General features: G+C 42.4%; 1 protein-coding gene across 2 annotated transcripts in view; it reads right to left on the bottom strand.

Annotated features, from left to right (window-relative positions):
• The window catches only part of CORO1C (coronin 1C), an 81,004-nt gene that overhangs the window by 28,550 nt on the left and 34,072 nt on the right, over positions 1–18,382 (bottom strand). For both annotated transcript variants that reach the window (XM_059894287.1, XM_059894288.1), the window contains exon 3: positions 1,633–1,755. In XM_059894287.1, coding sequence (XP_059750270.1) covers positions 1,633–1,755 — 123 coding nt within the window. The remainder of the gene's footprint in view (positions 1–1,632; positions 1,756–18,382) is intronic.

Below are 18,382 nucleotides of genomic sequence, written 5' to 3'. Positions count from 1 at the left end.
TTAATGAATTTATTTATTTTTAATTTATTTAATTTTGGCTGCATTGGGTCTTTGTTGCTGTGTGTGGGCTTTCTCTAGTTGTGGCGAGCGGGGGCTACTCTTCGTTGTGGTGTGCGGGCTTCTCATTGCAGTGGCTTCTCTTGTTGCGGAGCACGGGCTCCAGGCGCGTGGGCTTCAGTAGTTGTGGCGCACGGGCTTAGTTGCTCCGCGGCATGTGGGATCTTCCTGGACCAGGGATCAAACCTGTGTCCCCTGCACTGGCAGGCAGATTCCCAACCACTGTGCCACCAGGGAAGTCCCTCAATTCACTTTTTCACTTAATTGAACTCACTTAACTGTTTGTTTAGTGTTTTATAATACAAAGGTTTTTTTTTAAAGGGCAATGTGACCAATAATGCTGGAAGATGGGGAGGGATGGATCAAACCCGCTTTTCCAAGAAAGGTTAAGACTCTTAGTTTAAGATTTGGGCATCAGGTCTAAATACTGTTCCTTTTCCCTTAGCAAAATGTGTCTGTAGCCATTCAAATGATCAATTTAGCAAGGCATGTTAAATGGAACAATTCCTTTTAATAGCAGCATATTTCTTTAATACACTTTGGCTGCCAAAATCATGAGATCACAGGAGGAGTTATCCTCAGCCAAAAGTCCATGAGGAAAAATGGGTAAACGTTTAAATGGCACAGTTCAGGAATTAATTTCTGTTTATGTAAAATAACTATAATTAACAAAGCCTTCCAAACAATGTTTCTAAGTCTGGTTCAGTGCACAGAAAACCAAGAGGGGGATAACCAAAGTGCAGTTCTCGCAGCTCTCCACCTGCCAGGTGTGAGGCTGCCTGAGGGACGACCTGCCGCCACTCCAGGCATGACTTCAGGGCTCCCTGTCTGCTCTCTTGCCCAGTCTTTGCAGCAGATGTTGGGCTAGGATTAAAAATGGATCCAAACTCATAATTACATTTGAAGGCTAAGAAGAACATAATCAAGAACAAGAAGCTTCACATTCACAAGTACTCCAAAGCCTGGTTTCATACATAACCTACGTTTGGAATCTAAACTGGGGAACATACAGAACTTACTTTAACAATCTTTCAAGTTGGTTATTTGTGCATCTGCATAAAAAGGACTTCGTTAACCAGGGTCCACTAGACATTAGCTTGGAAATAAGTACCTACAAAAACTCTTTACTATCTTTCAATATCTGTTTCATATCCCATCTATCTATATAACCTTTGGCATCGTATTTCACTGTAATATGCAATTCATGCTAGCAATTTTTTCTCTCCTTTTTTAGAGGGGAGGGAGGTCATGTGGTGCAATGACATTCACAGAATTATTTGAAAGTCATTTTACTTTCCCTAAAATCTTCCCATCAAGCAGAGGTGTCAGCTGTTAACAAGGATGCACACACACACAAGCAAAAGAAGAAAAAAGACAATAGAGTACAACTCCTTGATATAAACTTGTAAAATGGCTTATCTGCAGTTAAACTTCAGTGTCGTTAAATTCTTGTATAGTCCAATGGACAATCAAAACTCTATGATTTTCTGCATTTCAAGCCTCCACACACTCATTCTTTGAAGGCAGTAGGTGAGTCTCGCTGGCCTGTGTGCCCACCACACCGAGGGAACTTACCATAACCGTGCAGTCCTCTGAGCCGCTGGCAATGACCTGATCATTATGTGGGCACCAGTCTATGTCCAGCACCGGTCCTGTGTGACCACACACTGTGGGGTAGGATTTGTCAATTCGACCAGTCTGAAAGGAGAGAGAAACAGACCTATTATGTAACATCAATGCCACAGAGTTTGTATGTTTTGTCAGACCCACTTCTCCTTTATTACTTCTACCCCAAACTCTCAAGAATCTACAAATTATGACGTTCATATCAGCCAACGTCAACTGTTAAGAAATGTCAACTTGCATTTCTAGAAACAGTTACTACCAAGGATACTCCATCAAATTAAGGATCTACATTTCCAGAACCACAGAGATTTTATTTAATCAACGGCATTAATAGACACAGCAAAAGAGAATACAAGAGTCTTTTTACCACAATACAATTCTAACAATAGCCTATTGTAAATTATAGGTGTGTTTTTACTGTTTAAAAAAAAAACCAAACCTGGTATTATTCAAAATGTAAAATATAACCTTTAATATGATAAGCTAATGCCCTTGAATATACAAATTAACAGTTCTGGAAGTGGATGGCACTTCCAGTGAGCAAGCAAAGTGAAGGTAATAAAAAGAAAAGCTTTAACCACTGCTCAGGGGCCGAAGGACATAGTACGTTTCAATGTCTAGGTCTATTCCATCAACAGAAACGCCAGCCGGGCCTTCTAAGTAACCACCTTAGCTCTCAGCCATTACCCAGATCCACATCTCATTAAGAACACAACTTCTAATGTTGGTCATAGCAACCGTCACAACGTGCTCATGTTACACACTTGAACCTAACAAGCCAATCTGGCTTATCGGACCAATTTTGTCTGGTGTTAACCAAGACAAATGCTATTACAACAACAGCTGTACAAAAGCTGCTTCCTTTTAAAAAGGTTAATGCCAGTCCTTGCTGACGTTCTTCTACATATGCTAAACGCAGGTGAACACAAAGTAATCACCACAATGCAAAAGTGAACCTATTTTTTGGTTGATGCTACTCTCCTGTTATGGCCAGCTGTCACAACACGGGGGCAGGCTTCTTGGAAAATTTTCAAGATCAGTAAATTTGGATTTCTCCACTTTGACTTGACTGTGGAAATCTCCAGAGAAGCAGTGTGCTAAAGCACAAAGACCACAGGCTCCAGAGTCAGACAGATATGGATTCAAGTCCAGGCTCTCTTGGTTAAACAGTGTGTGATCTCAGACAGGTAATCTCTCTAAGCTTCAGATCGTCATCTGTAAAATGAGTAACAGTAATACTTACCTCCCAGGATTACCGTGAAGAGTAAATGAGAAATGAGGTAAATCATAACCTAGCATTACAACGATCTGTATAAGGTGTGTAAAAAATTAATTAGAGTACCCAGAATACAGTAAATACTCAATAAAAAGCTGGCACTTATTATTAGTTCTTCCTGTATAACATGTTAACTTACTCAATCATTAAGAGTTACAAGCGTGTGTTATCCGTGAACTCTGGGCCAGACACTGAGCTGAGTGTTGGAGACACAGAGGTGAGCAGGGCGCCCTGTCCTGGCCGAGCGTGGAGTCCATCTAAAGCTCCAGTTAGAGCGCAGCACAAGACGTGCAGCACCAGGACAGGCCCAAGGTGGCAGGAACACAGAAGAGGACATTCAAGCAGCTGTGCGGGGACTCCAGCCTTTGGGAAGGTTTTCTGCGCGGAAAGGTGAGTTCTGAGTTGAAGTGTAAAGGTGCACCAGCCTACGGACCTGAGGCCTGGGTTTTTTCACACGCTCCCCCTTTCTCTTGCAAAACTAATTCAACCCAGAGTTTTGGTCTCCTGAATTGCATCACCCAAAACAGGAATTCATAAAAGAAAATGCCAAGGAAGAAACACAGTATTACAGAGAACCTGGGTCTTGTATGAGAAGCCACATGGGTCACTGACAGGCCAAGAAGCAGTGAGGGTCAGGGACCAGGCTGCCAGGGCTGGGGTGTGGCGCTGCCATTTTCTCCCCTGATGCTCTGGCCAAATTACTGCATCTGGCGACCTCAGTTTCTCACCTGTAAAACGAGAACGCTAGAATTCTTTCTTCAAGAGCTGATGTGAGAATTAACTGAGACAATCAACGTAAAGCACTTGGTACTGTCCCAGCACCTCTAGTGCTCAAAAAATGTTACCCAAAATTTAACAACTGCCGGAATCCATTCTACCAACATCCCTGACTGTATCCTTCCTTAAAGAAGGAACTGCTACTAAGCACCCAAGCCAGGTAGTTTTACCTAATTCCCCCTGTGAGTGCTCCTCCCCTGGAGTTCCTACCCCATGTAATGGTCTACTACTCAAGGTGCTGGCGGTGAACTCACAGGTGTTTTGTTTTTTAATATTATTATTGTTTTATTATGTATTATTATTATTTAAACTATATAGTTACTCTCTTGAATGTGTGATATTTAGTAATTTAAAACATTCTGAGACACAAAGGCCAGGTTGAGGCCTGACACACATTGCAACAGACATTCCAGAAGGAGAGAATGCAAGAGAAACAAAAAACTGAAGAGGTGAGCGCTGAGGATTTTCCAAGTTTAACTGAGGGCATAAGTCTTCAGATTGAAGAGGCACAGGTCCCAAGTAGAATATCCTAGTGCAATTCAGAACACCTAAAACAAAGATAAAATCTCAAACAAAAGCAGCCATAGAGAAAAGACAGATTACCTACAGAGAGAATAACTAGACTAACTGTGAGCAGACTTCTCAAAAGCAAGTACAGAAACAAAGACATCAGAAACTATCTCAGAAATGGGAAGAAAAACAACCACCCGTGCATTCTATACCCAGATAAACTATCATTCAAAAGTGATGACCAAAAAAACAAACAAAAACCCCAACATTTTTAAACAAAAAGATACAGAAAATTTACCATTTAAAGACTCTTATTCAAAGAATTAAGTTCTTGGACTTATCTCTAAGAATTTCAAAATTAATTTCAAAGAACTAAGTTCAAGGACTTATTTCAGGAAAAGAAAGTGAACCAGAAGAAAGAACTGGGATACCAAAACAAGCAGTGAGCAAAAAAATTGGTAAATGTGGTCAATGTAAATAGGCATTGACTGTATACAACAGTAGTAATTATGACTAACTGGAGTACAGGTAAGACAAGGCAGAACTAAAACACTAAACAACAATAACATGTAAGATAGAAAGATATGGGGCTTCCCTGGTGGCGCAGTGGTTGAGAATCTGCCTGCCAATGCAGGGGACACGGGTTCGAGCCCTGGTCTGGGAAGATCCCGCATGCTGCGGAGCAACTGGGCCCGTGAGCCACAACTACTGAGCCTGCGCGTCTGGAGCCTGTGCTCCGCAACAAGAGAGGCCACGATAGTGAGAGGCCCGCGCACCACAATGAAGAGTGGCCCCCGCTCGCCGCAACTAGAGAAAGCCCTCACACAGAAACGAAGACCCAACACTGCCATAAATAAATAAATAAATAAATAAATAAATTTATTAAAAAAAAAAAAAAGAAAGATATGATCAGAATTCAAAGGTTTCAGGGCCCTTCCCTAGAAAAAGGCAGAAAATTTGACTAGTTTTAGACTTTAAGTCATGTAAGTATGTTAAAATTAAGGGTAAACACTAAAAGAGAATATATAACTTCCAAAAAGTGTATGGAGTGGGAGGAAGATTAGCGGAATTTTAAAAACTCATTGAATATAAGAGAAAGAGGAAATAAAAAGAAAAAAAGGCAAGAAAAAGCATGAAAACTAGAAAGCACAAAATAAGATGGTGGAAATAAAACCAACCATAAATCACAAACCGCAGTAAATATGAATGACTTAAACTCACCCGCTAAAAGACGAGGTGTTTCAGATCAGATTAAAACCAGCTATAAGACACATTTACAAAATAATAATACAAAAAGGCAACTAAAGGAGGGGAAGGGATATAAAAATATGTACCAGGTGCTTATACTAGAACAAATAGATTTTAAGGTGAAATGCATTATTTAAGATTACATTTTAACATTTAAAGAAACAATTCAGAGAAAAGCTACAGTCACTATGGACTTTAACTCATCTAACTACATAAGCTTCAAAATAATTAAAGCAGAAATTGACAGAAGTACAAGGAGAAAATAACAAAACCATAATCTTAAGAGATTCTAATAAAGATTTAAGAGATCAAACAGACAAAAATCAGTATGAATATAAACGGCTTTAACAAAAGTAACAAGCTTGATCTAATGGATATTTACAACTTGTAGCCAACATTTTAAAACACACATTTTTTTTGTTTCCAAGCACACTAATAAACTTTTTTTTTTTTTAAATCACCAATTAGGATACCACAAAGCAAATCTCAGAAACTACCAAGGAATCAATACTGTACAGAGCATGTTCTGAGTAGAACGCAATACAATTAAAAATTAACAGAAAAATATAAGCCAAAAATCTCCAATGCATCTGAAAAGTTTGTTTTTTTTAAAAAAATGTTTGCCAACCTATCCAAGTCCTCGACATCACTCCTACCCTGCCTACTGTACCAGGAACATAAACGGTATCAGGCTTCTTCTTCTCCTTTCTTTTTTTTTTTAAAAATAAATTTATTTATTTATTTTTGGCTGCGTTGGGTCTTCGTTGCTGAGCGCGGGCTTTCTCTAGTTGCAGCGAGCAGGGGCTTCTTTGTTGCAGTGGCTTTTCTTGTTGCAGAGCACGGGCTCTCGGTGCACAGGCTTCAGCAGTTGTGGCATGCGGGCTCAGTAGTTGCGGCTCACAGGCTCTACAGCACAGGCTCAGTAGCTGTGGCTCACGGGCTTAGTTGCTCCACGGCATGTGGGATCTTCCCGGACCAGGGCTCGAACCCGTGTCCCCTGCATTGGCAGGTGGATTCTTAACCACTGCACCACCAGGGAAGTCCCCGAAAAAATTTTAATTTACTAAATAATTCACATAGAAAATCATAATAGCCAATAGAAAAGGGTTAAAATTGGTCAGTAAATACATGCCATGTCAAAACTTGTGGGATGGGCTTCCCTGGTGGCGCAGTGGTTGAGAATCTGCCTGCCAATGCAGGGGACACGGGTTCGAGCCCTGGTCTGGGAAGATCCCACATGCCACGGAGCAACTGGGCCCGTGAGCCACAATTACTGAGCCTGCGCGTCTGGAGCCTGTGCTCCGCAACAAGAGAGGCCGCGATGGTGAGAGGCCCACGCACCGCGATGAAGAGTGGTCCCCACTTGCCGCAACTAGAGAAAGCCCTCGCACAGAACCGAAGACTCAACACAGTCATAAATAAATAAATAAATAAAAGAACGTGAATTTCTAAAAAAAAAAATTTATAAAAAAAAAACTTGTGGGATATAGCTAAAACAAATCTTAAAATTCCAGATGAAATAAGCAAGCTCCTAGAAAATGTGTGATGTATCAAAACTTCTTCAATATAACAGAAAACCTAAAGAGACCCAGAACCATAAAAGAACCAGTACCGTGGGCTTCCCTGGTGGTGCAGTGGTTAAGAATCCGCCTGCCAATGCAGGGGACACGGGTTCAAGCCCTGGTCCGGGAAGGTCCCACATGCCACGGAGCAACTAAGCCCATGTGCCACAACTACTGAGCCTGCACTCTAGAGCCCGCAAGCCACAACTACTGAAGCCCACACACTGCAACTACTAAAGCCCGCGCACCTAGAGTCCATGCTCTGCAACAAGAGAAGCCACCGCAATGAGAAGCCTGCGCACCACAACGAAGAGTAGCCCCCGCTCGCCACAACTAGAGAAAGCCCGCGTGCAGCAATGAAGACCCAACGCAGCCAAAGGTAAAAATAATAATAATAAAAAAAGAACCAGTACTGTAACTCCACACATCACTGCCCACCCAAAATCAATCAGTAAATACCAAAAATAATAGGCCCAGATGGTCTTACAGATGAGTTTTCCCAAACATTCAAGGAAGAAATCATCTCAAACCAGTGTTCCCAGAGAATAAAAAATAAAGGTGCACTGCTGAACTCACTACATAAGGAATGCACCACCTTGATATGAAGGACAGTGTAAGGAAGAGAAACTTAGGCCTATGTGACTTATAAATATTGATGCAAACTCCCCTCAAAAAAGGAGGGGGGAAAAAAGCAATGCAAATTCAGCAGTGTGGGTTGTTCTCAAAAAACACAAGTAAAGTGAAAAAACAAGTTGCAGATTGGGAGAATATTTTATATCTATGTGTGTGTGTGTGTATATACATATATATATGTATGTATGTATATATACGTAAAATATATACCTGACAAAATCAACAAACAACTTAATAGAATAAGGGGCAAATGATATGAACAGGGATCTACAGGGAAGGAAGCCTGAAAAGCCAACAGATGTATGTAAAGTACTCCATCTCACTGGTAATCAGGGAACTGCAAATTAAAACGATAAGGTAATATTTGACACCTATTAAAACTGCCAAGAATTTAGAAGTCTAAATACAAGTGCTGGCAAACATGTTTGGAAAGAGGAACTCATAAAAACTACGCACAGGAGAGTATCCTGCTACGATTCCTTTTGAGAGCAATTTGGAAACAACTGGAGCTGAAGTTGCCCACCCCTCAGCAATACCACTTCTCGATGGTCTGTGGAGAGAAACGCTCCCATATTTTGCACAAGGGTATTCATGGCAGCACTGTTGGAAACAGTGAAAAACGCAGAAGCAATGTAACTGTCCTTTGGTATAAGAATAAATATCATTTATATAAAAGTTTAAAACATACAAAATAAAAGTCTATGTTATAGGTACATACACATGTAATAAAGTACAAACATATGATACATACCAACTTTGAGGAGACGATTACCTCTGGGGAAGGAGAAAAGATGGAAAGGAGAATGGTATTGTAGCTACATCTGTTATGCTTTACTGTTTTCAAAAATGGGAGATACGAAACAAACATGGCAAAATATTAACATCTGTTTAATCTTGTAGGTGAGTACATGAGTGTCCTATTATTTTGTTTGTTTCCTATTTTAAAAAAATAATTAAAATATAATAAAGTTGAGAAACACACCAATGTATTGTTATTCATTTACATTAAAAAAAAAAAATCTATGGGACTTCCCTGGTGGCCCAGTGGTAAAGAATCCGCCTTGCAATGCAGGGGACGTGGGTTCGATCTCTGGTCAGGCAACTAAGATCCCACATGCCATGGGGCAACTAAGCCCGCATGCCACAACTACTGAGCTCACGCACCTCAACTAGAGCCCGTGAGCCGCAAACTACAGAGCCCACGTGCTCTGGAACCCACGTGCCGCAACTACAGAGCCCACGCACCCTGGAGCCTGTGTGCCACAACTAGAGAAGAGAAAACCCACAAGCCACAACTAGAGAGAAGCCCGTGCACCACAGTGAAGATCCTGCATGCCTCAACAAAGATCCCACGTGCCACAACTAAGACCCAACTCAGCCATAAATAAATAAATAAATTAATTAATTATTTTAAAAATCTAAAAAAAAACACAAACCTTTAATCCCAAGGAAAAAAGCTTTTCTACCTGAAATGTTTTATTGTATCTCAGGGTGTTTGCATTCTGAGGCTCACCCCAGCACACCCCATCTGGCATCCTTGATGGCAGAGTATAGTCACTGAACTCTAAATATCCAAGGACACCAAATAATTTTTTTCAATCTGGGCTAAGAGCTTTTGCTCAGATATACAGCAATTTTGAGGGGAATCTGGAAGTACATTAATACTAGTTGTTCTTAATTATACTCAGAAGCTTACTAAATGACTTTTCTTTTTAAGGCTAAAATTATACAACCCTGGCCAAAAGTAAATAGCTACTCACCAGTATTCTTCAATCAAGTAAGATATCTGAGAATAGTAAGAAGCATTTCTGCCATTCTCAACTCAGCCCCGACAAGTCTATAGCATAAAAGTAATAAAGAGCCCAACATCTTCACAGGAACTTGAATGTAATTTAAAAGACAATTGCCACTTATTTCCTCCCTTTCTATCAGAAACAAATAATTAGTAATAAAAATCGCTAGCGCTTTCAGAGTGCTTATGTTACGTGCTAAGAACTGTATGACAATCTTTTATGTGCATTATCACAACTACCTTCATGAAACAGCAACTCTATTATTCCCACTTTCTAAATAAAGAAATAGGAACAGAGAAAACCAAGAAGCAGAGATCTAAAATATCACTGACAATCCTACTAGGTTTCTACAGAGAAAGAAAATTTCCACTATGCCATGGGGTTGTGAAAAAGGCACAAGAGGAATGTTGAAATTAGTGGCAGCTGGTCATCAGAAACACAAGTTAATAAAAAATGATACCCTGCAAACAGCTGCTTCCTCTGGTTATAACATCATCAAAAATCCTTACAACAAATAAAACAGGGAAAGTAGCATCATTCTGCAGCACAACAGAAACGGAATCGACTAAATGTCTGACAGTGATAGAGGAACAAAAAGAAGTATGAGAAAAAAATGCTGTTTTAAATGTGCAATGATGGTTTTACACACAGGGTGTGCTCCACACACAGTCAAGTTATCAGCTACTGTGATTCCAAGGGCTTGCACCTCCAAATAGCTTCTTACCCATAACAAAATCAAACCCAAAGCACAACAACATATTTCACCCATAAGTATGTATCTTTAAAAGGGCGGAGCTGGGCAATTATAAACTGCTGAGAGCTCAAGTCCATGGAAACTGAAGGAAACCATACAATAATGGCCTTATATGGTAAAGATGAGGGCACATCACTTCTGAAAGTCATTTTGCCCTAGGATCTAATGAGAATGCATTTCTCATTCATAATCATGACACATCCTCATTTATCATCCAGTGAATAAACCAAGGAATCCATGTCTAATTCTAGATTGTGAAGAACCATTCAGAAAGACATCACTGCAAGTCATGGTGACAACATGGCTTACCTGCACATCTAAGCAGCAAATTTAAATGAATGCCGAGGCTGGGAGAAAGACTGACAAGAACTTAATAACAGCTTTTAAAGTATCTTTTTTGGCTGAACAGTGATTTAAGAACTACTCATCAATTTCCCAAGGGTTATATATAGAATAATTTCATTTACTAACAAACCAGTCCACTGTTTCATTAAGGATGCATCACCTCAGTTACATCATCTAGAATATTACTACTTTGCTAGCATGGAATTGAAAGTTTAGCTGAGACTAGCCAGTTGGATGTTCAGATTTCTTGCTTTAAATAATTATTCAAATGTACTGATTACTTACTAGTTATCCCGATCACATGCCATAGAACTTTTATTGTACCTCTCTAGCTAAAACTCCAAGTGATGAGAATTACCAGCAAGTCAACTCAAGTGGCGAAAATGACCAACACCAAGATTCCCAAAGGCTCTGGCCCAGACCCCAGTTCATACACTTATGGGACACTGGTGAAACAGGTCAGGGCACTGGCTTAAGGACTATTATTATCTAAGAGATCCGGTGGCCTGCAGGAGGCCCAGCAATATGAGCCCCAGGGAAAATGCAGCCTCCAAAGTGTGTGTACAGCTGGCACGAGGGAGAGGTGTGACAGCACAATTTCCATGTGGCGGCCCAAGCTGAGGTTGATGGCTTTGACATGTTCTGGCTAGCAACCCTTACGGTGGCAGAAAACCACCTAGACACCAGCACTATCATTCACTTTGGGTATGGGGAAGGTCCTCAAAAATTTCAAAGCAGCCAAAAGCCTCAGCAGAGCTCCTGGAGACTGATGCTTCAACTAAGCCCACAGAGTTAGGCAATACTCTCCTCCTACAGGCTTTCTTTTTTTGGGGGGGCGGCGGGAGGGGTGAAAAATCAAAATTTAAGCATCAGTAAATACATATCTTTGTAAAACTGCTCTATGAAGGAATGTTTATAATTTTAAATAAGTTGGCAAAAACATTTCCTCCTTAGGCATACAAAATTCAATGTAACTCTTATGAAATGATATTTCTAGTTGTAAAGGTATTTCCCATTAGTTTGAATAGGAAACCACAACTGCTTCCATTTACATCAAATAGTGTATCTTATTATTATTTTTTTTTTAGTAATTTTATTTTACTCATTTATTTATTTTTGGCTGTGTTGGGTCTTCACTCCTGCGTGCAGGCTTTCTCTAGTTGCAGCGAGCGGGGGCTACTCTTCGTTGCGGTGCGCAGGCTTCTCATTGCAGTGGCTTCTCTTGTTGCCGAGCACAGGCTCGACGCACGCAGGCTCCAGTAGTTGTGGCGTGTGGGCTCAGTAGTTGTGGCCTGCGGGTTCTAGAGCACAGGCTCAGTAGTTGTGGCACATGGGCTTAGTTGCTCCGCAGCATGTGAGATCTTCCCAGACCAGGGCTCAAACCTGTTTCCCCTGCATTGGCAGGCAGATTCTTAACCACCGCACCACCAGGGAAGTCCTATCTTACTTATTTGTCATATCTCTTTTCAAAAAGGAATCCAGGGCTTCCCTGGTGGCGCAGTGGTTGAGAGTCCGCCTGCCGGTGCAGGGGACATGGGTTCGAGCCCTGGTCTGGGAGGATCCCACATGCCGCGGAGCAGCTGGACCCGTGAGCCACAGCTGCTGAGCCTGCGCGTCTGGAGCCTGTGCTCCACAACAAGAGAGGCCGCGACAGTGAGAGGCCTGCGCACCGCGATGAAGAGTGGCCCCCTCTTGCTGCAGCTGGAGAAAGCCCTCGCACAGAGACGAAGACCCAACACAGCCAAATAAATAAATAAATAAATAAATAATAAATAAAATAAATAAAAAAAAAAAAGGAATCCATATTTAGGAAGTGCACTCATCCCACACGCCGAAGACACTACCGTGCAATCAAAAGAATTCTAATGTATACAAACAGACATGTACAGAAATCTTCTCATAGATATTTCTATAAAGGAGTTCCACCTGGGAAGTATTTCCAAGGAAGCTAATGGCGTATTTTACAGGCGCAGACATTTTCACCCTCCCAAAGTCTCAAAATACAACATTGGGATGCTTCCAATATGACCTTTGCATTAATCATTCAGAATGATTGTTTCTTAGCGTAAGACGGTCCCCTCACATGGTAATTGTTTTCGATCCACACATTAGCTCACTCAATATTAGATTGAAGATACTACCAAACTGGTGCCAGTGAGGCTCAATCTAATAATTACTGGTTCCTTCCAAAAGTAACATTTGGTTAAAGCCACGTAACACTTTACCCAGCAGGCTTATTCTTTCTCACAACTAACATACGTTTCCACAAAGTTAAAAAAAAAAACTCATATGGTGCCAAAAAGTGACACCCGTTACTTTTATCACTCAAATCAAATATTTCCCTTTAAGATGTTCAGGGTATTCCACATACAATGTCCTTCTAGTTTACACTCTGGATTCAGTCATAGAAACGCAAGCTGTTGTGGGGGCGGTGGGCTGTGACCGCTTCCTAGGCCATCTCCCTCAGCTAGTCCAGAGCAGGAAGCTCCCGGGACCTCCCTCCAAACTTCTCATCTGCATTCTTCTTATAATCCAGCCACTTTATAATCCATTACTATAATCTGAGCTTATTATCCAAACTGGTTACACCACCCTCAGATGTAAGGCCCAAACAGCCTCCACTCCACCCCCAATCCCGACTCAAGGAACAAAGATTTTCAAACTGTTCATTCCCTACTTTATATTCATACAGGTTTTCATTTTAGGAAAAAATGCTGATCAAAATCACTTAATGTGTCCAAAGTTCAGTAACTTTATCATATTGTCCATACATTAAAAGATCTTTTCAAAGGCACAGATAATACCTCATTACTGGCCTTGGAGTAATACCCTGAGAATTCTTGAACCCTCCGCAAGGAGAACGGTTAAGTCAAACATGTGCTCGAAAGCAAAGGAAAAGTTTGCAGCCTGGGCATAAGGCCTCCATTCATATTGTGCAGAGTTCAAAGGAGTCAAAAAAGGATATCTATTGAAGTGGGTTTTCCTTTTTTTTCAACTTCCTTTTTCTTGGAACAGTATTATTTATGTGGATACATGTTCCACTGCAATCTCTTCAGGCCCTGCTCCCTCACAGGGAGGAGCTACAGTGACAGTGGTCATGGCACAGGGGAGAGACTGGCCAGAAGAGCAAGACAAGGACCCCTGTAGCTTACCAGGAAGATGGATGCACACAATACAGGGCCTGCTGACAGGCTGGTCACCAAGAGTGACAGCTCGTGGCCCAGGAATAAAACATTCTGGGGAGGTTTTACTTTAAGGGAACCAGAAACGCCAACCCTGAGGGTGAGAGGAGGTGCTCTGGAATAGCACACAGAGATTGGGTTACCGGGTCCTGGAAAGTGAGCCAGCCGCCACAGCTGCCAGGGAGAGGCAGCACGGTGCTGAGAGCCGCTCCCTGCCTGTGAGTGAAAAGGAACAGCCTTTACCGGCACAAGTGAAAATGCTGAGCAAACCATTTTGGCATCACAGGTCCTCTTTAAAGACTGGGTTGAACAGTGAACAGACCATTTTAAAAGTCCATTAAGAACTTGAGGGCAGTTACTATAAAACTATGGATATTTTATTATCAGAAAGCAAAAAGGTGGAAGAGTTGGCATTTCCTTACTCAACCACACCTAAACACACAACAGCAAATGGAGCAGCTCTATTTCCTAACTTCCTGACTCAGCAGAAAATTTATAAAGCAAAGACCTCCTCAATGCAGACAAGTAATTCCATGTGATCCCTCCAGTCTGAGAACAAAGAAAAACTAGGAGCCCAAGATGAGGCAGAACCTAGTCAAAATACAATTCAGCTCGAAAGGAAAAACTGGAAAGCAAAAGAACCATCGAACTAAGTGCAAATATAGGAAATTAAAACAAAGCATTTAATATCCAAGCAGAAAGGAGAGTAACTTGTTGCCTAACCCCTGGTACTGAGTGTCACCTCCAATGACACTGGAGATTCCTCCCATGGGACCCCTGGTGAATGAGGAAAAGCCCCAGAGCTACCCCTTCCAATCCCAGCTCTGCACTGGTTTACCCACAAGCCTCAGAACAAAAACCCACCCTTCTTGAAGTGGGGATGAAAAACAAAAATATCACTGCTCTCTCCTTTTTCTTTTTCTTTAGGCAAATGCCTTGGGCTGCATGGCCGAGGCAGCTCACATCTTGCAGTGGTTGTAAACAGCAGGAGGACTGGAGCAGAGACCCAATTCAGTAGCCTGTATCATTTACTCCCGACTTAAAGCTCAGCCAGAAAGGAAACCCAAGTCCCCGTTCCTCTGAGAAAGCCAACACGTGCTGTGCTCATCACTTGCCCTCCAGGCTCAGCCCTCTCTGGACTCAGCTCAGGTCCCACCCCCAACTAGCATGGAATTCAACTTGGTGAGAGCAGAACGTTTACTACATATGGTTATAAAGAGGCTTCTGGACAAACGGGGTCAGCAGAAATCTGTCCATTGCACCTGGAGTCTATTTTAGTAGAGTAATCAGTATTCAGAAACCTGCTCTTCGCTGCTTCCCTGACTTGGGTCATCATCACGTTTATACAAGGCGGCTTCTGGCAGCAGCACTTGCCCATGTGCTCAGCCCAGACTCACGCTCCAGAAAACAAGGAAAGAGTTAAATGTTCTTTGCACTTGACTCAGTGGCTTCCCCTCACCACACACTCCCAGATCCCACCATTCTCCGAGCCACGCAGCCAATCAAAGCAAAGGAAGGAAATGATCCTGGCCAGCTGACAGCCCCAGCGCTCTGATGGCCATATATGGTAAAAACCACTGTCAGAGCCCTGTCAGGCCTGCAGGCCGGCTGCTGTGGACATATCAGTGAACTGCAGCAGCGTGAGAGGCCGGCCAAGGAAACGCACAAAGGACAGGCTGCCTGCTCATCTCCAGGGAAGGGGGTAGGAGGAGGGCAGGGGAGGGGAGGGGAGGGGGGAGCCGTCATCTGCCAGGGCACACTCTGAGTCACAGCCACTCACTGTAATCAAAAATAGCCCCAGGGTACATGGTGAGATTCCTTCTGCCAGGACTTTGTGCTCCATTGTTAACTGGGGGTGAGTAGGGTGTCCCCCTCCCTTCCCCCCCCACAAGACTGTGGAAAACAGTCACTGGGAGCAAATGAAAAGGTCCTTCTGTGGCGCTTCATGTGGTAATGAGGCCGTGCAGTGCTCGTGGGGCTGGCAGCTCGGGAAGTAATTTGGAAGTCATTGTTCTGCACCTGGCGCCCCTCACCCCGCGTCCTCCACTGCCACCCCTGCCCCGCCTCCCAGCCTTTCACAGCCCACACAACTGACACTTCAGGTGCTCAGGGTAGCACACAGCATGTACTTCAGGAGGCGGTGAATGGGCATCCCAGGACACATCAGGACGCTGGCACTGAATAAAAGCCGCTGACCATCACACCAAAGCTACCCTGTGCCAGATGTCCACATCTGTACAAAGGGCTACTGGCATCGCCACCCTTGTCCAAAATGGGGCACCGCTATTTGTGGGAATGGAAATTGCCTGTCAGCAGCATACAGTAAGGGGGAGGCGCAGCCAATGCAAATCCAGCAGGTGCTGGCAGTAACTGGGGGTCACAGAGAAAAGAACCATCGGGAGACTGCCATTTCTTTTGAACTAGTCCATGAAAGAAGGCACTTATCAGCACGGCGCCTGGCACTTAAAGGAAGCCCTCAATGATGTGAGCTGCTGCGACTCCATCATTGCCACTGTCTACTCGCAAGGCATGGTAGAGACCAAGCACTTTCCAAACCTTGAGACAATTCTCCGAGCTGCCAGAATCAGAGCCCTGACAGGCTAGTGTTTTTGTTATTAAGCCTTCTAATCCCAGAGAAAGAATGCAAAGGATTAAGTGTCAATTAGACCACGGTTTCTATTAAAAAATCTTTCACACTCAGTGGGAAAAAAAAATGTTAATCAAAAATATACATGTACAAATCAAATAAAGACTCAGAGACCTAGGTTCTAATCCACGGAAGACCCCACAGCTCCGGGCAGTCACTCAGCCTGAGTTTCAATTTCTGCAACTGTAGAACAGAGGTATGACAGCAACCCCACCGTGTGCAAAAACTAAGACATCATACATGAAGGGGACCCTCCAACCACATTCTGATGTCACTTTGGAGCCTTATGTTTATGAATATAACATGAAGTCACCGCCTTTCCCTGAAGCTGAAACAGTGGAAAGATGCCATGTAGATCCAGTTTTAACAAAAATCCTAAAATGCAGAGCAGTGCTTATCCTGGTTCTTCTCCATGTAACGGTAAAGGAAAACACCAGTTTTGCACTATTTACACTGGAAGTGAAGGAAAAAAAGAGCCAAGAAGTGTGTAATTTTTCTACCAGAAAGCTGTCGTACAGCTCCTCCTAATCCCCCTCCAATCAAGCATTCCATTTCTCCAATACGAGAAAAGGCCATCCCAACGCAGAAAGAAGGAATGTGGCCCCCCTCATTCTTCGCCCTCCTGGGAACAGAGGCCCTCTTCTAACTCATCAGTTTAGTGAGTTGGTTGGGCTCCTCTTCTGTTTCATCCCTGGCTCCTACACTCAGGAGAAACCCAACTTCCAACAGAACCTTCTCTGTAACATCTTCCTTGAGCCTCATTTAGAACTCATCTCCCATCGCTGTGTCAGAGCCCTTTAGACACAGACAAACCTCCCCATTGGAGAGATCGAGGCCAACTGTTAGCAAAGCTTTTTTAAGAGCAAGATTCGAAACAGGTCCTGGCACAGAGCAGGTGCTCAAATGTCTGAGAAATAAGTATGTGAATGAATTAATGTAATTTTTTTAAAGTACTGTTTTAGATTTCACTTAAGCTTAAACAACAATTAGCTCTTCATAGCTTTGGTAATATTTCCGATAATACTTTTTAAAAATAATCTTTACATGTAATAAGTTCATTGTAAAACATTTTGAAAAAAGTACAGGTAATTATAAAGAAGAAAATAAAAATCACCTTTAGTCCCACCATCTACGTTAACATTTCAGACATTCCCCCCCCCAAAATAATAACATAATTTGAAATTACACTTAAGACAGACTATAACCTTATAGCACATTTTGAGGTTATGTGACAGTATCACAGAACATAGGATAACCAGATCTTGCCATATAACATAACTTTCTCTTGCTACTGTACAGAATCCCTCAATTATTCATTTAAGATTTATTAAAGAATGCTGTATATCTATATGTATGTATCTATCTATACAGAGTTTTTTTAAAAGGAGAGGTGGAAAAAGTGTTTAAAATTACCCAAAGGCCTTTCAGGCTGCTTTGAATTACTCATTTATTTGTGCATTGTGTGACCTAACATTACTGAGTCAAGTGCCACATCCTGAGAATACAGCTGACCCTTGAACAACACGGGTTTGAACTATGCAGGTCCACTTATATGCACATTTTTTCCAAAAAATATGTACTACAAGATCCACAGTTGGTCGAACCCGCAGATGCAGAACCATGGATACAGAGGGCCAACTGTAAACTTATACATGGATTTTCAACTGCCAAGGGGTCTGCACCCCTAACCCCTGGTTTTTCAAGGGTCAACTGTACATGTTTTAGTTATCACTGCTGCTTAATGAGTTACGCTAAGATTTAGCTACTTAAAACAGCAAGTATTTCTCATCTCACACAGTTTCTGTGGGTCAGGAGTTCAAAAGCAGCTTATCCGGGTGGTTCTGGCTGAGGGTTCTCCTGAGTCAAGGTGTCTGCTAGGTTTGCAGGATCCACCTTCAAGATGACACACTCACGTGGTTGGTAAGTCAGTGCTGGCTACTGGCGGGCGGTCCTATGGACCTCTCCACAGAGC

Source organism: Balaenoptera ricei, chromosome 14, assembly GCF_028023285.1.
Source record: "Balaenoptera ricei isolate mBalRic1 chromosome 14, mBalRic1.hap2, whole genome shotgun sequence".
Lineage (NCBI taxonomy): Eukaryota > Metazoa > Chordata > Mammalia > Artiodactyla > Balaenopteridae > Balaenoptera > Balaenoptera ricei.
The sequence above is the reverse complement of the archived record's forward strand: the minus strand, read 5'-3'. Positions and strand labels throughout refer to the sequence as shown.